General features: G+C 43.3%; 1 protein-coding gene across 4 annotated transcripts in view; it reads right to left on the reverse strand.

The window, feature by feature from the left end:
- The window catches only part of ZFAT (zinc finger and AT-hook domain containing), a 283,052-nt gene that overhangs the window by 84,883 nt on the left and 174,643 nt on the right, over positions 1-23,526 (reverse strand). For all 4 annotated transcript variants that reach the window (XM_030219458.1, XM_030219474.1, XM_030219449.1 and 1 more), the window contains exon 12: positions 6,154-6,292. In XM_030219458.1, the coding sequence (XP_030075318.1) occupies positions 6,154-6,292 (139 nt within the window). The remainder of the gene's footprint in view (positions 1-6,153; positions 6,293-23,526) is intronic.

Below are 23,526 nucleotides of genomic sequence, written 5' to 3' on the forward strand. Positions count from 1 at the left end.
AAAACCTCTACGACAAATCCATACAGTACCCCTGAGGCAGACGCCTTTGTGCGTCGAAACACAGACCGTGTCAGGTCCCTTGAATTATCAATAAAGCTTTTCATCATCATCTTCCGAGTTGTTCTAGCCTGTTAAAACATCTTAAAACATATGGTTTCTTACTAACTGGATGTGTGATAGATACTGTTTTGTGAGTTACTGAAAAGACTGAGCACTTCCCACAGGGGATAGTGACCAAGGGAAGTCATTCTTTCTTCTATTACACACCTATTAAAATCAGATAAAATGGAAAAAATCCTTTAGATTTTTGCCCCTCTTCTATGAAATTAAAATATCTTTATTTATGAATGCAGCATTTGTTTGTACTAAATATCAACATTTCTTCAGAATTTTCATGATGTCATTAGAAAGGTGGTTAATTCTAAAGCACAAACTACTCTTTATGCTCCTTGCCAAACTATACATATAAATTTGGACTTATTAGATTGATTATTAGACTGAAGAAGCAATAGTACTGAGACAAGTTTTTCCGTAATTTATCATGATCTTAAAAAAAAAGTTCTAAATAGTTTGGTATAGAGAGTTGAAAGTTTTTGTTTTTTTTGTGGTTATTGGCTTTTCAAATGTCCTCATTATTTTGGCTGGATTGTTTGTGGGAGTGGCAGCATGTGGATGGTTCTTTCCTTAAGATGGAGAAAAATGCCAGTTTTCCTTTTTCTTCTAGTTAGGAGATCAGGATGATAAAACACATCAGAAGTGATGACATAGATCTATATTGAGAAAACTTACCACAGTAATTGCAGGATAAAAAAAAGAGGCAGACCTTGTAAGAAGCTAACAGTCTTTTTATTGAAGTCCAAAAGCTTCCAGAGATTCAAACATCTGTGCTCTTGCCTGAGAAATGACTGCGTCAAGGACAGAGCTACTAGTTGGTGGGAAAATACAGACTTCATCACGTCTGGTCCAACAAATAAGAACATACAAGGCAGTGCTCCTTCTTCTGGGTGAAACATGGCCATGTTGGGCACACTGTGGGAACTTTTGGATTTCAATAACAACTGCTTCTTACAAGGTCTCCCTCCTGTTTTTATTCTTCACATTGGATTTAGTGGACCATTTGCCTTGTTGCTTTCTCACAGTAATTGCAGGACAGCAAATATCCTACTCCAATGGATTGGATGATGCCTTCATGGAATTGCTACTCCAATAAGTCAGAGTTTTACCAACTCTTGTGAGAACAAAGGACTCTCGTGTAATACTGTCAAAATACCTTGAACATAAAGAAAGACCTACAAGATCCTGTAGGATAAGACACCTCTGCAAACTGTTGATCAAGAAATTTGAAGAACTCTATTTTGCAACAGTATTGGAAACCATATTCTGAGATTTTTTTTTTTTTTTTTTGGGGGGGGGGGGGGGGTGCATATAACCTCATTGTTCCATCTATATTTCTCAGTAAAAATTATCTTCCAATTTCTATCTACCTTCTGTGAAAGGATTTGGACTGAGTGACTGGAACTGCAAAGTCCCCTTGAGCCTAAGAGTAAGTGCTCTCCCTCTCCCATATAATAAGCATATACACTGAAAAAATGAATGGCATGCACCTGGCAGCTTCCACAAGGAGGCCACAATTTTTACTCGGTTTCATTTTGGAGGTGGACATAAACTGCATGGGATGAAGGAGAAACATTCCTTTAATCCCTCTTATATAGCCTTGACCAAAAATGAGCATTTTTAGAACGTATGTATGCCTTTAAGCTGGTGAAAAACCCACATGGAAATTCTTACTCGTACATGTGCATACACCCAAGTCACACCCCTTGAAATCTCTTCATTGTGCAATATCCATGTGTAAATAGCAGCTGTCTGAAATAGGTATTTAGATTTGAATGATGTATATACAAGTAAATGTAGCTATTTAAGAACATAAGGATGAAGGAATTGTGGAGGGAGATACTGTTGTAATATCATGAGTGATATTTGTAGTACGTATATGCACACACACACACACATTTTATACTATACATTATATAAGATTATTATATATGCTGATGGTGCATATATAATTCTGCCTAGAATTCTGGTGACAGAGTGGAATATAAACATAAGAATAGCTACACTTGGTCAGACCAGTGGTCCATCCAGCCCAGTATACTGCTTCCAACAATGGTCAATCCAGGTCACAAATACATGGCAGAAACCAAAATGGTAGCAACATTCCACACTATCAATCACAGGGCGAGCAGTGGTCTCCCCCCCCCCTATCTATCTCAATAACAGACTATGGACTTTTCCTCCAGGAACTTGTCCAAACCTTTTTTAAACCCAAATACACTAACCACTGTTACCACATCCTCCAGCAATGTGTTCCACAGATTAGCTATTTTTTGAGTGAAAAAATATTTCTTTTAAAAGTATTTCCATGTAATTTCATTGAGTGTCCCCTGGTCTTTGTATTTTTTGAAAGAATAAAAAAAATCGATTCACTTTTACCCGTTCTACATCACTCAGGAATTTGTAGACCTAAATCATATCCCCCTCAGCCATCTCTTTTCTAAGTTGAAAAGACCTATCCTTTTTAGCTTTTCCTCAGATGGGAGGAGTTCCATTCCCTTTATCATTTTGGTCACTCTTCTTAGAACCTTTTCTAATTCCGCTATATCTTTTTTGAGATACGGCAACCAGAATTGAACGCAATATTCAAGGTGAGGTTGCACCATGGAGCGATACAGAGGCATTATAATATTCTTGCTCTTATTTACCATCCCTTTCCTAATAGTTCCTAGCATCATGTTTGCCTAATAACTCTTAGCATCTTGTTTGCTTTTTTGGCTGTTGCTGAACACTTGGCAGAAGATTTCAGCGTATTGTCTACAATGACACCTGATCTTTTTCTTGGGTGCTGACTCTTAAGGTGGACCCTAGAAGCAGGTAACTATGATTCAGATTAGTCTTCCCAATGTGCACCACTTTATTTATTATTTGTTACATTTGTATCTCACATTTTCCCACCTATTTGTAGGCTCAATGTGGCTTACATAGTACCGGAAAGGTGTTTGGAGGCTCCGGTGTAAACAAATACAAAGTGATGTTGTGGTAAGATAAAGTTCATGTGGCACGGCTACATTAGGGAATTGTACAACGGAGGAGCTGTGTTATGTCCATTACGTACTTTAGTTTTGTTGTGTTGCAGAGATCAGGCATTTATGTTGGATTGGTAGGGTATGCCTTTTTAAAGAGGTTAGTTTTTATTTTTTTCCGGAAGTTTAGGTGGTCGTACGTAGTTTTCAAGTCTTTTGGTAATGCGTTCCACAGTTGTGTGCTTATGTAGGAGAGACTGGAAGCGTAAGCTGATTTGTATTTGAGTCCTTTGCAGCTTGGGTAGTGCAGATTTAGATATGTTCGTGTTGATTCGGATGTGTTTCTAGTTGGTAGGTCGATTAAGTCTGTCATGTATCCCGGAGCTTCACCGCAGATAATTTTGTGAACCAGAGTGCAGATTTTGAAAGCAAAGCGTTCTTTGATTGGGAGCCAGTGTACTTTTTTGCGGAGGGGTTTGGTGCTTTCAAATCGTGTTTTTCCGAAGATAAGCCTAACTGCCATGTTTTGAGCGGTCTGAAGTTTCTTTAAGGTTTGTTCTTTGCATACCGCATAAATTCCATTGCAGTAGTCTACATGGCTTAGTACCATTGATTGTATCAGGTTGCGAAATGTTTCCCTCAGGAAGAATTGTTTCACGCGTTTGAGTTTCCACATCGAGTGGAACATTTTCTTTGCTGTGGATGTCACTTGGCTCTCTAGTGTTAGGTTGCGGTCCAATGTAACGCCGAGGATTTTCAGGCGCTCTGAGATAGGGAGTGTGTAATCTGGGGTGTTGATAATTGTGGGGTTGTCTGTGTTCTGTTGGGATGAGAGGATAAGAGAGTGTGTTCTTTCTTTGTTCAGTTTTCGTTGGAATGCCTTTGTCCAAGAGTCCATGATGTTCAAGCTGATCTTGATTGCATTGGTGATTTCTGTCAGTTTAGATTTGTAAGGAATGTATATTGTGACATTGTCTGCATAGATGAAGGGGTTAAGGCCTTAGTTGGATAAGGACTTGGCTAGTGGGGGTCATCATTAGGTTGAAGAGGATCGTTGATAGCGGTGATCCTTGTGGTACTCCGCAGTCTGCTTTCCATGGTGATGATATGTTTGAGTTTAATTTTACTTGATATGTTCTTGTGGTTAGGAAACCCTTGATCCAGCTAAGTATGTTTCCACCAATCCTGAACTTATCTAGTAATCTTATTAATATATTGTGGTTTACCATGTCGAATGCACTAGACATGTCGAATTGGAGGAGGATGTTTTTGCTTATTGTTATTTCCTGCTTGAATTTGGCTAGGAGAGTGAGTAGTACTGTTTCTGTGCTATGGAGGGGGCGAAAACCTGACTGTGATTCGTGTAATATCGAGAATTTGTTTATATGATCTGTAAGTTGTTTGGCTACCATCCTTTCCATCAGTTTGACTCACAATGGGATGGATGCTACTGGACGGTAGTTAGTGATTTCATTTGTTTTTTTTCTTGGTGTCTTTTGGTATTGGGGTGAGTAGGATATTGCCATTTTCCTTAGGGAAGAGACCTTACTGTAGCATGTAATTTAGGTGGGATGTGAGGTCTACTATGAAGCAGTCAGGGGCGGATTTCATTAGGTAGTTGGGGCAGGTATCTAGTTTACAGTGATTGTTGGAGAACCTGCTGATCGCCCGTGCAACTGTATTGATGGTGAGGAGGGCAAAATTTGACCAGGTTCGGTCAGCCGGGTATTCTCCAGTGGTTGGGTCCAACTCATTAAGGAAGTTTTCGATGTCAGTGTTGTCCTGAGGTAGCGTGTTGCGTAGGTTTACAATTTTTATCTGCAGATGGGATGTCTGTATTCGATGTAGTGACCAGGTTGGTGTCTAAGAGTTTGTTCATGATTTGGTATAATTTCTTTGTGTCTTTATAGTCTGTCCCTATTTTAGTTTGCATTTGTCCATATTAAATTTCATCTTCCATTTGGATGCCCAGTCTTCCAATTTCCTAAGGTCTCCCTACAATTTTTCACAGTCCACATATGTTTTGACAACTTTAAATAGTTTTGTGTCATCTGCAAATTTAATCACTTCACTTGTTGATCTGATTTCCAGATCATTTATAAATATGTTAAATAGCACCGGTCCTAGTAGAGATCCCTGTGGCACTCTACTATTCTGTAAATGGGAAGGTGGTAGAACTAGAGGACATGAAATGAGATTGAAGGGGGGGCAGACTTAAGAAAAATGTCAGGAAGTATTTTTTCATGGAGAGAATGGTGGATACTTGGAATGCCCTCCCATGGGAGGTGGTGGAGATGAAAACGGTAACAGAATTCAAAAATGTGTGGGATAAACATAAAGGAATCCTGTTCAGAAGGAATGGATCCTCGGAAGCTTAGCGGAGATTGGGTGGCAGAGCCGGTGGTGGGAGGCGGGGCTAGTGCTGGGCAGACTTCTACGGTCTGTGCCCTGAAAATGGCAGATACAAATCAAGGTCAGGTATACACATAAAGTAGCACATATGAGTTTATCTTGTTGGGCAGACTGGATGGACCGTACAGGTCTTTCTCTGCCTTCATCTATGCTACTATGTTACCCTCTGCCATTGAGAAACATTTACTACTACTACTTATCATTTCTAAAGCGCTACTAGACGTACGCAGCGCTGTACACTTGAACATGAAGACAGTCCCTGCTCGACAGAGCTTACAATCTAATTAGGACAAACAGGATTTAACCCTACCATCTGTTTTCAGTCCAATAACCAATTCCTAATCCACATGTTTCAAAAATAATGGCCTAGGTCACGTTAGAAAAATCAGAAGACCATGTAACATGTAGACACTATCTTTTAATCATGTGATTTAAAGTTACAATAAAATTATTGACAAATCAATTGGTACTATCATTTGTTCCACAAAGGCGAAAGGTTGAATCAAGCTTCACTTTGATTTGAACATTTCAACCATAGGTTTCCATGATGTGACAGGCAAATACTTTGCATTGAAGATCTATATTTTGGGTTGAACTATGCGTTTTTGAGCATGATCTCCAGATTGAAAGGAAATCCAATATACTACTCAAAATGTCTTACCTTGTTGAATAAAAGCTTCTATAGCCATTTCCCCTGTTCCTGCATTTATGCATTCTTCAGTAGGGTGCTTTTTATTATAATGCCTTTTCAAGGACCCAGCTATATTACACGAATAGTGGCAATGGGCACAATGGAAAGGCTGTAGATAAAAATATAAAAATACAGAAATTGCTTATAAAAACTCATTAAAATGTGAAGAAAAGTGTTAGCTATATTATATAAAGAGATGGCATTCATAATGAAGATACATATTGGTTAATAGAGAGCTTCCCAGATCTGTGCTCATAACCTAACATACAGATGGATTTCAGGAAATTCATAAAGAATATGTGATATAAATCTGCATATACAGGTCTCCATTGTATTTAAATTTATATTGGGCATATTCATTATATATAATTTAGAGCTATACTGAATAGTATATTTTATTATTTGGCCGAAAACGAATAATAAAAATGATTATTTGGCCACATATGAATACCGAATACAAATAATGGGCACTGAGCTTTAACATAACAAATAATAAAAGAAGCAACGTGAAATCAGGATTAGGCCTGGCTAGTACTTGGAAGGGAGACCATCTGGGAATACCCTAAGGCAAGTGAACAAATGGAAACCACAGCCTGGGAGAGGGTGTGAGAGTCCCTGTGTTAGGAATACAGTAAGACAGAAAAACCTGTAATACAAGGTACTGTATTTCAAGTGGAGTTGTTTCTCTAGAAAAGGTTTGTTAGAATCTTCTACTATTTAGTTTGCTTGTGATTAATTTGTAAGCTAAAAAGTGCTAAAACTGAACATGAGAAAAACTTGTTTATTCAGTAGAAAAGTTTTGTTCTCCTTTAATAAAATATTCCTTTAAACAATAGCAGCTTTTCTATTGTGATCATAAAGGATTGTGCGCTAGAAGGCTTAAATTAGGAGTAGGTGTGAGGAGGAGCAGTAGAAAGAGGGCAGCACGCCTTCCCAACATTAGGCAGCTAAACCATCTGAGCTCTGAGCACAAGCATTCTGCCTGCCGTTGAGATGAGGTGCAGTCACTAGGGTGACCCCTAGTGGTGACAAGGCTCAATAAGGTATGGCAATAAGATGTCATACAGTGCTTGAAATGAAGTATGAGAAAATGGAGGATGAAGGTAAATTAGTAAGCATAAAAGGACAAGAATGGGTCTGAAAAGGACAGGACAGGCCCTCAAGAAGAGGGGAGGAGCAGGAATGGAGACTGGCTTTTAAAGCGGGAGAAGAGAGAACAGCTAATCCCCCACCCCTTTTATGAAGATGGTTGGTGTAGAGGAAATGGATAGCCTAGAAGCAGGACTGCTCAAGATAAGACAATGGAATCCAAGAAAAGATACAAGAGATATAGAGGGAGTCGGAATGGCCTGAAAACACACAAATAAGTACCTGTATACAATATGTAAGCCACATTGAGCCTGCCATGAGTGGGAAAGCGCGAGGTACAAATGTAACAAAAATAAAAATAAACAACAGTAAACAATACAGTACAATATGTGGGGCCTAAGCAACCATACACAGTTCAAATAGTTCTTCATAGCAGTCAATATCAATCTTTAGAAACATCCAGCCTTTGTAGAAACATGGTCATGACCCATATCTTTTTTTAGAATTTGCACATACGTCTTTTTTTTTCCTTTGAAAACTGACTCTGAAGTACATGCAAAAATTTCCAGCTATTTATGTACATGTTTTATCCCTGTAAACTTATGCATGGACTTTTCAAACTGCAAAACTATGTGCATATTTGCCAACTACAGCCAGAGGACTGTCTCCCCTATAAGCAAGTAAAACTTATTCAGATATGTTTATGCACATATAAGATGGGAAAATTTTCACAGAGGCTAGTTCCATGCACAAATCTGTTTATCTGCAAAAATACCTCTGAACCCCTATTACATAAAAAGTTTCACAACACAAAATATGAGTGCTGTGTAACAATTTGCAAAACAGGTTACAGTCCGTAAAGAATTAGAACCTAACCTACAGAACATAATTATACAAATACACCCTATGCTATTAGGATATTTAATATGTATTACGTTGATCTTGTCAGTAGCACACTGAACCATAATGTACATTATATTTTTTCCTGTTCTGGGAGAAAATATATTCTAACATTATGAATAAGTTTACCTCCTTTCAATATCAGATTGTGATCTATTTCGCCAGAATTTATTCTGCTAAAAAATGCATTCTTGTGAATAATTTATATCTTTGATCTATTTGAATGTCTGTCATATTCCTCCTTTCTTCTTTTTGTATATTTTAAGTTCTACAGTCTAATTTCATGTTGTCTGTGATGCAGATTCTGCAATATTTTGAATATGAATGACCATCAAAATGCCACAATGATGCACTAAAGCCAAGAAATATGGCTTCACAGCTCTGTCTAGAAAAAGCTAACATATTAAAGTGGCATATACACTGAAGAGAAACCAACACTAATTTATGTTTTATCAACCAGAGAGTACTAGAATGAAACATCCTTGAGAAAGAAGCAATATTGTTTTTCAAAAGGAGGAAAAAAAAGATTTGAAAATGAGAAGGAATAAGCAAGAGAATGTTAGAAATTAAAGCACTAAGGGGTCCTTTTACTAAGCCGCGGTAAAAAGTGGCTTGCGGTAGTGTAGGCGCAGGTTTTGGGTACACGCTGAAATATTTTTCCTTGTACGTACCAAAAATGCCTTTTTTTCTCCCGAAAATGGACGTGCGACAAAATCAAAATTGCCGCACATCCATTTTGGGTGTCTGACCTTACCGCCAGCCATAGACCTAGCGGTAAGGAATCTGCACAGTAACGACCTACGCGCATCAGATGCCACTTGGCGTGCATCTGCTATGCACGGCAGAAAATAAAAGCGAATGCTACATACCTGTAGAAGGTATTCTCCGAGGACAGCAGGCTGATTGTTCTCACTGATGGGTGACGTCCACGGCAGCCCCTCCAATCGGAATCTTCCTAGCAAAGTCCTTTGCTAGCCTTCGCGCGCCCGCGCGCACCGCGCATGCGCGGCCGTCTTCCCGCCCGAAACCGGCTCGAGCCGGCCAGTCTCGTATTGTAGCAAAAGAGAAACAAGGGAAGACTCAACTCCAAAGGGGAGGCGGGCGGGTTTGTGAGAACAATCAGCCTGCTGTCCTCGGAGAATACCTTCTACAGGTATGTAGCATTCGCTTTCTCCGAGGACAAGCAGGCTGCTTGTTCTCACTGATGGGGTATCCCTAGCCCCCAGGCTCACTCAAAACAACAACCATGGTCAATTGGGCCTCGCAACGGCGAGGACATAACTGAGATTGACCTAAAAAATTTACCAACTAACTGAGAGTGCAGCCTGGAACAGAACAAACAGGGCCCTCGGGGGGTGGAGTTGGATCCTAAAGCCCAAACAGGTTCTGAAGAACTGACTGCCCGAACCGACTGTCGCGTCGGGTATCCTGCTGCAGGCAGTAATGAGATGCGAATGTGTGGACAGATGACCACGTCGCAGCTTTGCAAATTTCTTCAATGGAGGCTGACTTCAAGTGGGCTACCGACGCAGCCATGGCTCTAACATTATGAGCCGTGACATGACCCTCAAGAGCCAGCCCCGCCTGGGCGTAAGTGAAGGAAATGCAATCTGCTAGCCAATTGGATATGGTGCGTTTCCCTACAGCCACTCCCCTCCTATTGGGATCAAAAGAAACAAACAATTGGGCGGACTGTCTGTGGGGCTGTGTCCGCTCCAGATAGAAGGCCAATGCTCTCTTGCAGTCCAATGTGTGCAGCTGACGTTCAGCAGGGCAGGAATGAGGACGGGGAAAGAATGTTGGCAAGACAATTGACTGGTTCAGATGGAACTCCGACACGACCTTTGGCAAGAACTTAGGGTGAGTGCGGAGGACTACTCTGTTATGATGAAATTTGGTGTAAGGGGCCTGGGCTACCAGGGCCTGAAGCTCACTGACTCTATGAGCTGAAGTAACTGCCACCAAGAAAATGACCTTCCAGGTCAAGTACTTCAGATGGCAGGAATTCAGTGGCTCAAAAGGAGGTTTCATCAGCTGGGTGAGAACGACATTGAGATCCCATGACACTGTAGGAGGCTTGACAGGGGGCTTTGACAAAAGCAAACCTCTCATGAAGCGAACAACTAAAGGCTGTCCTGAGATCGGCTTACCTTCCACATGGTAATGGTATGCACTAACTGCGCTAAGGTGAACTCTTACAGAGTTGGTCTTGAGACCAGACTCAGACAAGTGCAGAAGGTATTCAAGCAGGGTCTGTGTAGGACAAGAGCGAGGAGCTAGGGCCTTGCTGTCACACCAGACGGCAAACCTCCTCCACAGAAAGAAGTAACTCCTCTTAGTGGAATCTTTCCTGGAAGCAAGCAAGACGCGGGAGACACCCTCTGACAGACCCAAAGAGGCAAAGTCTACGCTCTCAACATCCAGGCCGTGAGAGCCAGGGACCGGAGGCTGGGATGCAGAAGAGCCCCTTCGTCCTGCGTGATGAGGGTCGGAAAACACTCCAATCTCCACGGTTCTTCGGAGGATAACTCCAGAAGAAGAGGGAACCAGATCTGACGCGGCCAAAAAGGAGCAATCAGAATCATGGTGCCTCTGTCTTGCTTGAGTTTCAACAAAGTCTTCCCCACCAGAGGAATGGGAGGATAAGCATACAGCAGGCCCTCCCCCCAATCCAGGAGGAAGGCATCCGATGCCAGTCTGCCGGGGGCCTGAAGCCTGGAACAGAACTGAGGGACTGTGTGGTTCACTCGAGATGCGAAGAGATCCACCAAGGGGGTGCCCCACGCTTGGAAGATCTGGCGCACCACTCTGGAGTTGAGCGACCACTCGTGAGGTTGCATAATCCTGCTCAACCTGTCGGCCAGACTGTTGTTTACGCCTGCCAGATATGTGGCTTGGAGCACCATGCCGAGACGGCGAGCCCAGAGCCACATGCTGACGGCTTCCTGACACAGGGGGCGAGATCCGGTGCCCCCCTGCTTGTTGATATAGTACATGGCAACCTGGTTGTCTGTCTGAATTTGGATAATTTGATGGGACAGCCGATCTCTGAAAGCCTTTAGAGCGTTCCAGATCGCTCGCAACTCCAGGAGATTGATCTGTAGACCGCGTTCCTGGAGGGACCAACTTCCTTGGGTGTGAAGCCCATCGACATGAGCTCCCCATCCCAGGAGAGACGCATCCGTTGTCAGCACTTTTTGTGGCTGAGGAATTTGGAAAGGACGTCCCAGAGTCAAATTGGACCAGATTGTCCACCAATACAGGGATTCGAGAAAACTCGTGGACAGGTGGATCACGTCTTCTAGACCCCCAGCAGCCTGATACCACTGGGAGGCTAGGGTCCATTGAGCAGATCTCATGTGAAGACGGGCCATGGGAGTCACATGAACTGTGGAGGCCATGTGGCCCAGCAATCTCAACATCTGCCGAGCTGTGATCTGCTGGGACGCTCGCACTCGCGAGACGAGGGACAACAAGTTGTTGGCCCTCGCCTCTGGGAGATAGGCGCGAGCCGTCCGAGAATCCAGCAGAGCTCCTATGAATTCGAGCTTCTGCACTGGGAGAAGATGGGACTTTGGATAATTTATCACAAACCCCAGTAGCTCCAGGAGGCGAATAGTCATCTGCATGGACTGCAGGGCTCCTGCCTCGGATGTGTTCTTCACCAGCCAATCGTCGAGATATGGGAACACGTGCACCCCCAGCCTGCGAAGTGCCGCTGCTACCACAGCCAGGCACTTTGTGAACACCCTGGGCGCAGAGGCGAGCCCAAAGGGCAGCACACAGTACTGGAAGTGACGTGTGCCCAGTTGAAATCGCAGATACTGTCTGTGAGCTGGCAGTATCGGGATGTGTGTGTAGGCATCCTTCAAGTCCAGAGAGCATAGCCAATCGTTTTGCTGAATCATGGGGAGAAGGGTGCCCAGGGAAAGCATCCTGAACTTTTCTTTTACGAGATATTTGTTCAGGGCCCTTAGGTCTAGGATGGGACGCATCCCCCCTGTTTTCTTTTCCACAAGGAAGTACCTGGAATAGAATCCCAGCCCTTCTTGCCCGGATGGCACGGGCTCGACCGCGTTGGCGCTGAGAAGGGCGGAGAGTTCCTCTGCAAGTACCTGCTTGTGCTGGAAGCTGTAAGACTGAGCTCCCGGTGGACAATTTGGAGGTTTTGAGGCCAAATTGAGGGTGTATCCTTGCCGGACTATTTGCAGAACCCACTGATCGGAGGTTATGAGAGGCCACCTTTGGTGAAAAGCTTTCAACCTCCCCCCGACCGGCAGGTCGCCCGGCACTGACACTTTTATGTTGGCTATGCTCTGCTGGAGCCAGTCAAAAGCTCGCCCCTTGCTTTTGCTGGGGAGCCGCGGGGCCTTGCTGAGGCGCACGCTGCTGACGAGAGCGAGCGCGCTGGGGCTTAGCCTGGGCCGCAGGCTGTCGAGAAGGAGGATTGTACCTACGCTTACCAGAAGAGTAGGGAACAGTCCTCCTTCCCCCAAAAAATCTTCTACCTGTAGAGGTAGAGGCTGAAGGCTGCCGGCGGGAGAACTTGTCGAATGCGGTGTCCCGCTGGTGGAGATGCTCTACCACCTGCTCGACCTTCTCTCCAAAAATATTGTCCGCACGGCAAGGCGAGTCCGCAATCCGCTGCTGGAGTCTATTCTCCAGGTCGGAGGCACGCAGCCATGAGAGCCTGCGCATCACCACACCTTGAGCAGCGGCCCTGGACGCAACATCAAAGGTGTCATACACCCCTCTGGCCAGGAATTTTCTGCACGCCTTCAGCTGCCTGACCACCTCCTGAAAAGGCTTGGCTTGCTCAGGGGGAAGAGCATCAACCAAGCCCGCCAACTGCCGCACATTGTTCCGCATGTGTATGCTCGTGTAGAGCTGGTAAGACTGGATTTTGGCCACGAGCATAGAAGAATGGTAGGCCTTCCTCCCAAAGGAGTCTAAGGTTCTAGAGTCTTTGCCCGGGGGCGCCGAAGCATGCTCTCTAGAACTCTTAGCCTTCTTTAGGGCCAAATCCACAACTCCAGAGTCATGAGGCAACTGGGTGCGCATCAGCTCTGGGTCCCCATGGATCCGGTACTGGGACTCGATCTTCTTGGGAATGTGGGGATTACTTAGCGGCTTGGTCCAGTTCGCAAGCAATGTCTTTTTTAGGACATGGTGCAAGGGAACAGTGGACGCTTCCTTAGGTGGAGAAGGATAGTCCAGGAGCTCAAACATTTCAGCCCTGGGCTCGTCCTCCACAACCACCGGGAAGGGGATGGCCGTAGACATCTCCCGGACAAAGGAAGCGAAAGACAGACTCTCAGGAGGAGAAAGCTGTCTTTCAGGAGAGGGAGTGGGATCGGAAGGAAGACCCTCAGACTCCTCGTCAGAGAAATATCTGGGGTCTTCTTCCTCTTCCCACGAGGCCTCACCCTCGGTGTCAGACACAAGTTCACGGACCTGTGTCTGCAACCTCGCCCGGCTCGACTCAGTGGAGCCACGTCCACGATGGGGGCGTCGAGAGGTAGACTCCCTCGCCCGCATCGGCGAAGCTCCCTCCGCCGACGTAGTCGGGGAGCCTTCCTGGGAGGTGGCCGCAGTCGGCACCGCACGCGGTACCGACGTCGGGGACCTCACCCCGGGCGATGGGCCAGCCGGCACCACGCTCGACGGTACCGGAGGCGCAAGCACCGCCGGTACCGGAGGGGTAGGGCGCAACAGCTCTCCCAGAATCTCTGGGAGAACGGCCCGGAGGCTCTCGTTCAGAGCGGCTGCAGAGAAAGGCATGGAGGTCGATGCAGGCGTCGACGTCAGAACCTGTTCCGGGCGTGGAGGCTGTTCCGGGCTGTCCAGAGTGGAGCGCATTGACACCTCCTGAACAGAGGGTGAGCGGTCCTCTCGGTGCCGATGCCTGCTGGGTGCCGGCTCCCTCGGCGACCCAGAGCTCTCGGTGCCGACGCGGGGAGGAGACCGGTGTCGATGCTTCTTCGACTTCTTCCGAAGCATGTCACCGGAGCTCCCCGGCACCGACGAGGAGGACGTAGAATCCATCCGTCGCTTCCTCAGGGCCGAGGTCGAAGCAGGTCGATCCCGGGGGGGCTGTACCGCAGGAGCCCTCAGGGTAGGGGGAGACCCACCCGAAGGCTCACCGCCACCAGCAGGGGAATGGACAGCCCTCACCTGCACTCCACCCGATGCACCACCGTCCGACGACATCAGGAGACGAGGTCCCGGTACCACTGACGTCGATGCAGCTATCCGATGTCTCGGCGCCGATGCAGAGGGCCGATGCCTCGATGCACTCGATGCACTGGCGGCCAAGGATGAAGGTCTGGATGCTGATGACGTCGATGCACACGATGACCCCGGTGCCGATGCCGACGAAGAGCCCGAGAACAAAACGTTCCACTGGGCCAATCTCGCTACCTGAGTCCGCCTTTGTAACAGGGAATACAGACTACAGTTCTGAGGACGGTGCTCGGCCCCCAGACACTGAAGGCACGAAGAGTGCCTATCAGTGAGCGAGATTACCCGGGCGCACTGGGTGCACTTCTTGAAGCCGCTGGAAGGCTTCGATGTCATGGGCGGAAAAATCACGCCGGCGAAATCAAAATCCGAAATGACGAATTTGGAGCACCAAAACTTTAAGGGAGAAAAATCTCGACCGAGGCCGAAAAGAGGCCTACCCCGACGACGAAAGAAAACTTACCGGGGCAAAAACTAGAAACACGGGAAGGGGCAAACGAAACCCAAGGGGGTTTCCGGAGCACTTCCCGAACGAATTAGAACTTTTCCGAAGAAAAAAAAAAACACGTCTATTTTAAAACGGACGCGCGAGGTCGACTCTCCGGGGCTCGACACGACAAAAACACAGCCGTACCGAGTGCGGACGAAAGAAGACTGGCCGGCTCGAGCCGGTTTCGGGCGGGAAGACGGCCGCGCATGCGCGGTGCGCGCGGGCGCGTGAAGGCTAGCAAAGGACTTTGCTAGGAAGATTCCGATTGGAGGGGCTGCCGTGGACGTCACCCATCAGTGAGAACAAGCAGCCTGCTTGTCCTCGGAGAAAAATATTTTGCGGACGTGCCCCAAAAATGAAATTAGCAAAGTTCATTTTGGCACACAGGCGAGCGTAGACGCTTACGTGGCTTAGTAAAAGGGGCCCTAAGGTATCTATTTACTACACTGTATTATCATAATACCTAATTGTATGTCAGTGCAAATTGGCTGTATAACAAATTAGGCTGTGATAATGCAATTTAAATTTAAACAAATCAGCAAAACAGAACTTAAAAACAAGCTGTCAAATACAAATCATCATATTATGCAAACCAAACTGCCTATGTTAACAACGGCAAGCCATGTTATTCAGGGAGAGTTAATTACACCTCCACAAGTGTAGTTACTGTCCCCTCCCTCTCCAACTGAGAGAATCAACCAACCCCAGGGAGAGACTTAAAGAGTCCATTATGCTCAAAGAGAGAAAAAGGCTAAGTACATAAGTAATGCCATACTGGGAAAAGACCAAAGGTCTATCGAGCCCAGCATTCTATCCCCGACAGCAGCCAATCCAGGTCAAGGGCACCTGGCAAGCTACCCAAACGTACAAACATTTTATACATGTTATTCCTGAAATTGTGGATTTTTCCCCAAGTCCATTTAGTAGCAGTCTATGGACTTGTCCTTTAGGAAACCGTCCAACCCCTTTTTAAACTCTGCCAAGCCAACCACCTTCAGTACGTTCTCCGGCAACGAATTCCAGAGTTTAATTATGCATTGGGTGAAGAAATATTTTCTCCTATTTGTTTTAAATTTACTACACTGTAGTTTCTTTGCATGCCCCCTAGTATTTTTGGAAAGTGTGAACAGACGCTTCACATCTACCTGTTCCACTCCACTCATTATTTTATATACCTCTATCATGTCTCCCCTCAGCCGTATCTTCTTCAAGCTGAAAAGCCCCAGCCTCCTTAGTCGTTCTTCATAGGGAAGTCGTCCGATCCCCGCTATCATTTTTGTCGCCCTTCGCTGCACCTTTTCCAGTTCTACTATATCTTTCTTGAGATGCGGCGACCAGAATTGAACACAATACTCAAGGTGCGGTCGCACCGTGGAGTGATACAATGGCATTATGCCTTGTAGCGCTATAGAAATGCTAAATAGTAGTAGTAGTAGTATAACATCCTCACACCTGTTCTCAAAATGGTATTCAATGCTGACAAGTCAGAGAAACTCAATCAAATCTTTGCAAACCTGGAAGATGTAATGGGATAGGAGGTATTTTCTATTGTGAATTAAAAACTGGATAAAAGATAGAAAAAACATACAGTAGGGTTAAATGGTCAGTATTCTCAATGGAGAAGGGTAGATAGTGGGGTTCCCTAGGGGTCTGTGTTGCGACCGCTGCTTTTTAACATATCTATAAATGATCTAGATATGGGAACAACTAGTGAGGTAATGAAATTTGCCGATGACACAAAGTTATTAATCACAAGAGGATTGTGAATAATTGCAAGACGACCTTATGAGACTGGGAGACTGGGCACCTAAATGGCAGATGATGTTTAATGTGAGCAAGTGCAAAGTGATGCATGTGGGAAACAGGAACCCGAACTATAGTTACGTGATGCAGGTTCCAAGTTAGGAGTCACCGACCAGAAAAAGGATCTATGAGTCATCGTTGACGATACTTTGAAACCCTCTGCTCAGTGTGCTGTGGCAGCAAAGAAAGCAAATAGAATGTTAGGTATTATTAGGAAAGGAATGGAAAATAAAAACAAGGATGTTATAATGCCTTTGTATTGCTCCATGGTGCGACCGCATCTTAAATACTGTGTGCAATTCTGGTCACATCATCTCAAAAAACATATAGTGGAATTAGAAAGGGTACAGAGAAGGGCAATAAAAATGATAAAGGGGATGAGACGACTTCCCTATGAGGAAAAGTTGAAACGACTTGGGCTCTTCAGCTTGGAGAAAAAACAGCTGAGGGAAGATATGATAGAGGTATATAAAATACTGAGTGGAGTGGAATCGGTAGACATGAATCGCTTGTTTACTCTTTCCAAAAATACTAGGACTAGGGGGCACACAATAAAGATACAAAGTAGTAAATTTAAAACGAATCAGAGAAAATATTTCTTCACTCAAAGTGTAATTAAATTCCGACTAAAGAGAAACTATGGGAATGAGCACTTTTTCACGGATTATTGATTTGAATGTGTTATAAATAACCTAATTTAGGACCGGTGAGAATTGATTACCGAGACCTTGCACGAATGACAAACCACACCTACAGATAAGTTGAACTCTGGCATTAGTATAACTAAATCCAAAGATAAGTTTGATCAGTTTGAATTATTCAAGGACATTAGTTTCCAAGTACAGTGGATTGTGGATATTGGTAGGGTGGTGGACTCTAGTGCAATGATGGTGGTATATAGTGCTAAGTACAGGAGATGGCTCCCTGGGCTCTGATAAGCACTCAAATATGAGCACTATTCACTATATTTATAGAAAAAAAAAGATATATAATATTGCCTGTAAGAGGTTTCTATAGGTGTTTACTATTAATATTGGAAACCAACAAGGTATTAATATCCTAGGATAATACTAAAATTAAATTTTAACTGCCAGACCTTTAACCATTCTTCTAATTTTTGGATATCTTTTCTCATGGTTTCTATTCCTCTAAGGTATTCACTCTTGGCTATCTTCATGTCAGCCACAAAAAGGCAAACCTTTCTCTCACAAATATATTAAACAGTATATTACTAGTGATACAACTGCAATGTTCAATGATACGGGTCTTAATCATTCTCTTTTTTTCTGTCAACATAAATCAACAGGCAGGGACAGTGAATGACATAAATCACACATGTTGTAACCTATATTTCTTGGGTTACTGGATGCTTAAAGACAGCAATGGACATAGAGTGTGTTGGCAAACACTGTAAGAGCCACATATGTGATGGCCTGAACGGTTAATGGTGGTGGAACCCAATGGAATAGTAGATAATGTGGAAGGTTACCAATCAGTCCCTCAGATTATGTTCCCTGGAGTACACAAAGACCAGTTTCTTATTTCTGAAACACTCATGTCCTTCTAAGACTTGCCAGTGTGTTTGAATGGCTTTTTGTATATAATTGGCCAAGTGTGAGTATCTCAAAGTGCATACTCTATCTGGTGTTTCCTTACCTGCATGTATAGTTAATAAGGATTCCCTGTCCACTGATTTGGCTTTGATATAACCTTAGTTAATACACTGATCTGGGTAACCTCTATTTTTGTATTTTTGAGACATAAAACTGGCTTGTTTCTCAAACTCATTGTAATTTGAGTGCAGTCTGCGCAACCTTAATAATTGACAGAAAGGTACTTTTTTGAGGTTCTTGTTATGAAAATTGGTGTAATGAAGGTAAGTATTCCAATCAGTGGGTTTCTTGTAAATGGAGGTCGTAAATTGGTGTCTTTCTTAATAAGAATATCTACATAACTAATCTCAACAGTATGAAACTGCATCTTGAATGTGAGGTTACTATCCCATATTAATCCAAAGGTGGAATTGTTGGAGTTGGTCAGAATTCGCCCTCCAAAGAATAAAAATGTCAATATACTGCTTGTATGCGCACAACTATGGAATGGGCTCCCAAGAGCTGTGAAAACAATCCACGACCACTTGAACTTCAGGAAATCACTAAAATCCTACCTCTTCAAAAAGGCCTACCCCAACGACCCCACGTAACCCTCTTCACCTACCAACACAGCATGACTATGATCGAACAGGACATCACGCAATCTTCATCCATTCCGACCCTCCACTTATACCTCATACGATCACTATACAACTTTGTATTTGTTATCCACCGACTGGGCAAACACCTTTGACGGTAGATGTAAGCCACATTGAGCCTGCAAATAGGTGGGAAAATGTGGGGTACAAATGCATCAAATAAATAAATAAAAATATATATGTACTTTAAAAGATGCTCTTGAATAAATTATTTTTCAAAGGAGGCCACATATAAATTAGCAATGTCAGGGGCCATAGAGGCCACCATCGCAGTGCCTTAAGTTTGTTGATAAAAAGTACCTTGAAAACAAAAATAATTTTTAGTCAGCATTATGTGGGCAAAAGTAAGAATCAAATGGTTCGGAATTCTACAAGAATCTGTTCTGTCCTTCAAAGTTTCCTCAATATGTGTGAGTGCCGCTACTTCAGGAATGTTGGTATAAAGCAAATCAATATCACAATGAACAAATATGATATTGGACAAATCAACATAAAACTCATGGAGAAGGATGATCATGTGTATAGAGTCTCTTACATATGAATCAATTAATGAAAGAAAGGAACGCAAGAAGTGGTGAAGAAAAATAAAAAAGGTTTTGAGTAGAGAGCCATTGCCCAAGACAATGGGTCTACCTAGATGACTGCATATAAATCTATAGTTGGAATGACTGGGTGATTAACTGTTAGAAATTTTTTTTTTTAAATTTAAGAAACCCTGCTTTGGTGACAAAATCAATAGAAATAAAATAAAATAAACCATGGAAAAGAAAATAAGATGATACCTTTTTTATTGGACATAACACATTTCTTGATTAGCTTTCGAAGGTTGCCCTTCTTCATCAGATTGGAAATAAGCAAATGTTGGTAAATGACAGTATATATGAGCGAAACATCAAAGCATTTCAGTGACAGTCTATATGCATGGAGACAGGGGATGAGTGAAAACATCAAAGCATTTCAGTGACAGTCTAACAGGATGGGGGTGGATAGGTGAGAGTCAGGGAGACAGGAGAGCACTGCAATTTACAAAGCAATATAATTTTATGCTTTGTAATGGGCTAGAAAACCCAGATCTTTGTTAAGACCTGTCTGGTGGGTGTCAAAATATTTAATCATTTTGACTTCAAAGGTCTTACGTTCCTGTATTGCTTTAAAGTTCCCTTTCAGGATCCTTATCATGAAATCACTGGTAAAGTGTTCTGGTTTTGTAAAGTGCTGTCTCACAGGTGTGACATCTTTGTTTCTACTGTCATTTTTCATATGATGTCAATGTAAATTAAATCTCTTCTTTAATATCTGACTTGTTTCTCCAATGTAGCAGCCTTCATTGCACTTTTTGCACTGAATGATATATACCACATTGGAAGATGAGCATGTGAAAGATTCTTTAATGTTGAATATTTTTCCTTTGTGAATGATCGTGGGGTCCTGTGAGATATTTTGGCATAGTTTGCAGCTGGATATATTGCAAGAATGTGTGCCATTCGTTTCTTTTTGATAAATTTATTTCTATAAGTAAGATGTAGAATGAGCTGCATCTATCCCATTGATAGTCAAATTAATGGAAGGCTTGGTAACCAAACAACTTAATGATTACATAAATAAATTCACAATACTACATGAATCTCAATCAGGATTCCGCCCCTTACAGAGCACCGAAACAGTACTACTTACGCTCTTAACTAAATTCAAGCAGGAAATAGCAATGAGTAAGCATACTTCTCCTACAATTCGACATGGTCAACCACAACATATTACTAAGACTCCTAGACTACTTCGGTATCGGCGGAAACACACTCAAATGGATCAAGGGTTTCCTAACCACCAGAACTTTACTCTGTGGAAACTCAAACGTGTGAAACTATTCTTCCTGAAGGAAATATTTCGCAACCTGATACAATCAATGGTACTGAGCCATGCAGATTACTGCAATGGAATTTATGCGGGTTGCAAAGAACAAATTACAAAGAAACTTCAGACTACTCAAAACACAGCAGCCAGGCTTATATTTGGAAAAACGCGTTTTGAAAGGGCCAAACCCCTCCCCCTATGTTGGGTCGGTGGGATATGCCTTTCTGAACAGGTTTGTTTTTAGTACTTTCCGGAAATTTAGGTGGTTGTACGTTGTTTTTACTATTTTTGACAGTGCGTTTCATAATTGAGCGCTTAAATAGGAGAAGCTGGATGCATACGTTGATTTGTATTTGAGTCCTTTGCAGCTTGGGTAGTGAAGATTGAGGTATGTTCGTGCTGATCTTGTTGTATTTCTGGTTGGCAGGTCTATGAGGTCTGTCATGTATCCCGGGCATTCGCCGTAGATTATTTTATGGACCAGGGTTCAGATTTTGAAAGCAATACATTCTTTGATTGGAGTATTGTGTTCAGTACTGGTCTCCGTATCTCAAAAAAGATATAGTAGAATTGGAAAAGGTACAGCGAAGGGCGACGAAAATGATAGTGGGGATGGGACGACTTTCCTATGAAGAGAGGCTGAGAAGGCTAGGGCTTTTCAGCTTGGAGAAGAGACGGCTGAGGGGAGATATGATAGAAGTGTATAAAATAATGAGTGGAATGGATCGGGTGGATGTGAAGCGACTGTTCACGCTATCCAAAAATACTAGGACTAGAGGGCATGAGTTGAAGCTACAGTGTGGTAAATTTAAAACGAATCGGAGAAAATTTTTCTTCACCCAACGTGTAATTAGACTCTGGAATTCATTGCCGGAGAACGTGGTACGGGCGGTTAGCTTGACGGAGTTTAAAAAGGGGTTAGATAGATTCCTAAAGGACAAGTCCATAGACCGCTATTAAATGGACTGGAAAAATTCCTCATTTTTAGGTATAACTTGTCTGGAATGTTTTTACGTTTGGGGAGCGTGCCAGGTGCCCTTGACCTGGATTGGCCACTGTCGGTGACAGGATGCTGGGCTAGATGGACCTTTGGTCTTTCCCAGTATGGCACTACTTATGTACTTATGTACTTATGAGCTAGTGCAGTTTTTCTCGGAGGGGTTTGGCGCTTTCAAAATGCGTTTTTCCTAATATAAGCCTGGCTGCTGTGTTTTGAGCGGTTTGAAGTTTCTTTGTAATTTGTTCTTTGCAATCCGCATAAATTCTATTGCAGTAGTCTGCATGGCTTAGTACCATTGATTGTATCAGGTTGCAAAATATTTCCCTCAGGAAGAATAGTTTCACACATTTGAGTTTCCACATAGAGTAAAACATTTTCTTTATGGTAGATTTCGTTTGGTTCTCTAGTGAAAGGTTCCGGTCAATTATTTGACCTAAATGTTGAGATTCAGCCGGACCCAACCGTATTAGCGAAAGAAAAGATGGCCGGCCATCGTTTCCGAAAATACGATTGGCTCCGCCCACTTGCGGAGCCGGCCCCGGAGATGGCCGGCGCCGTTCGATTATGCCCCCCTAAGTATACAATGGGGGCCACTCTTACTGAATTTGTTTAAGGAATATATTATATGAATAGAAGTGATTTTTGTTTAGCATTTTTCAGTTTTGAAATTAAACAAAAACTTTTTTATTACATTTTTCTACATTTTATAATGGCTGCAGACTTCTAATTTTCTCCCCACACCACTTTATTATAAAACATATTTACAGCCTACTTTTACACACTTGCCTTCCCCTACACATAATCTATCTGGCTCAGCTTATAAAACAGATGCAGTTAATCTCTTGCTAGTTCTAGTCTGTGAAAGTATGATTTAGTATTTGGATTGTTTTCAATTTTTAAAAATTTAAAGTACAGTGCACTCCATTTAAGTGCACGTCAGATAAGCGCATGCTCTGTTTAACTGCATGCTGTACTTCGGTTCCGTTTTTGGTGCCATCAATTTCTATGGGGATAACCTTCGGTTTAGCGCACCACTGATAAGTGCAAGATTCGCTTACATGCATGGTTTAAGACCACTCCTCTGCAGGGAAGACTCTGCATAAGCGCGCACACGGAATATGGAAGCCGATTGGCGCGTGACAACCAACGAGATTTCAAATTTACCGTCCCTTTAGCTGCCATAGGCAGAATAAGCGAAAGAATGTTGTTAGAGTGTACACCAGGGTTGTCGTTGCGGCGGAACTGTAAGACTAACACTGGCTGAACAAATAGAAGTTCTTAAAAAATTAGAAAACAAAGTCAAGCATCTATTGCTAAAGAATATGGTGTCAATCCCATGCCAAAATTCACATGTCTTGAAGCAGAAAGACCAGCTTCTGGAAGACTGGCAAAACAATACAAATCCACAATGGAAACGAAAACGGGCGGGAAAAGCTGAAGAGGTAGAAGATGCTCTTCTTTGGTGGTTTTCTCGAGTCAGGAGCAGACAGTTTCCTGTCAGTGGTCCACTGCTTATGGAGAAAGCTAATCAGCTGAAATCAAAGCCACTGTTGGATGGTTGGAAAGATGGAAGGAGAGGAACAACATAGAATTCAAGATACAACATGGAGAGAAACAAGACGCTGATGACTTTGGTGCTGAAAATTGGGTTGTTTCAGTTCTTCCTACCATCTTGAATGAGTTTGCACCTCGTGACATTTTCAATGCTGACGAAAATGG

Source organism: Microcaecilia unicolor, chromosome 1 (genome assembly GCF_901765095.1).
Source record: "Microcaecilia unicolor chromosome 1, aMicUni1.1, whole genome shotgun sequence".
NCBI classification, from domain to species: domain Eukaryota; kingdom Metazoa; phylum Chordata; class Amphibia; order Gymnophiona; family Siphonopidae; genus Microcaecilia; species Microcaecilia unicolor.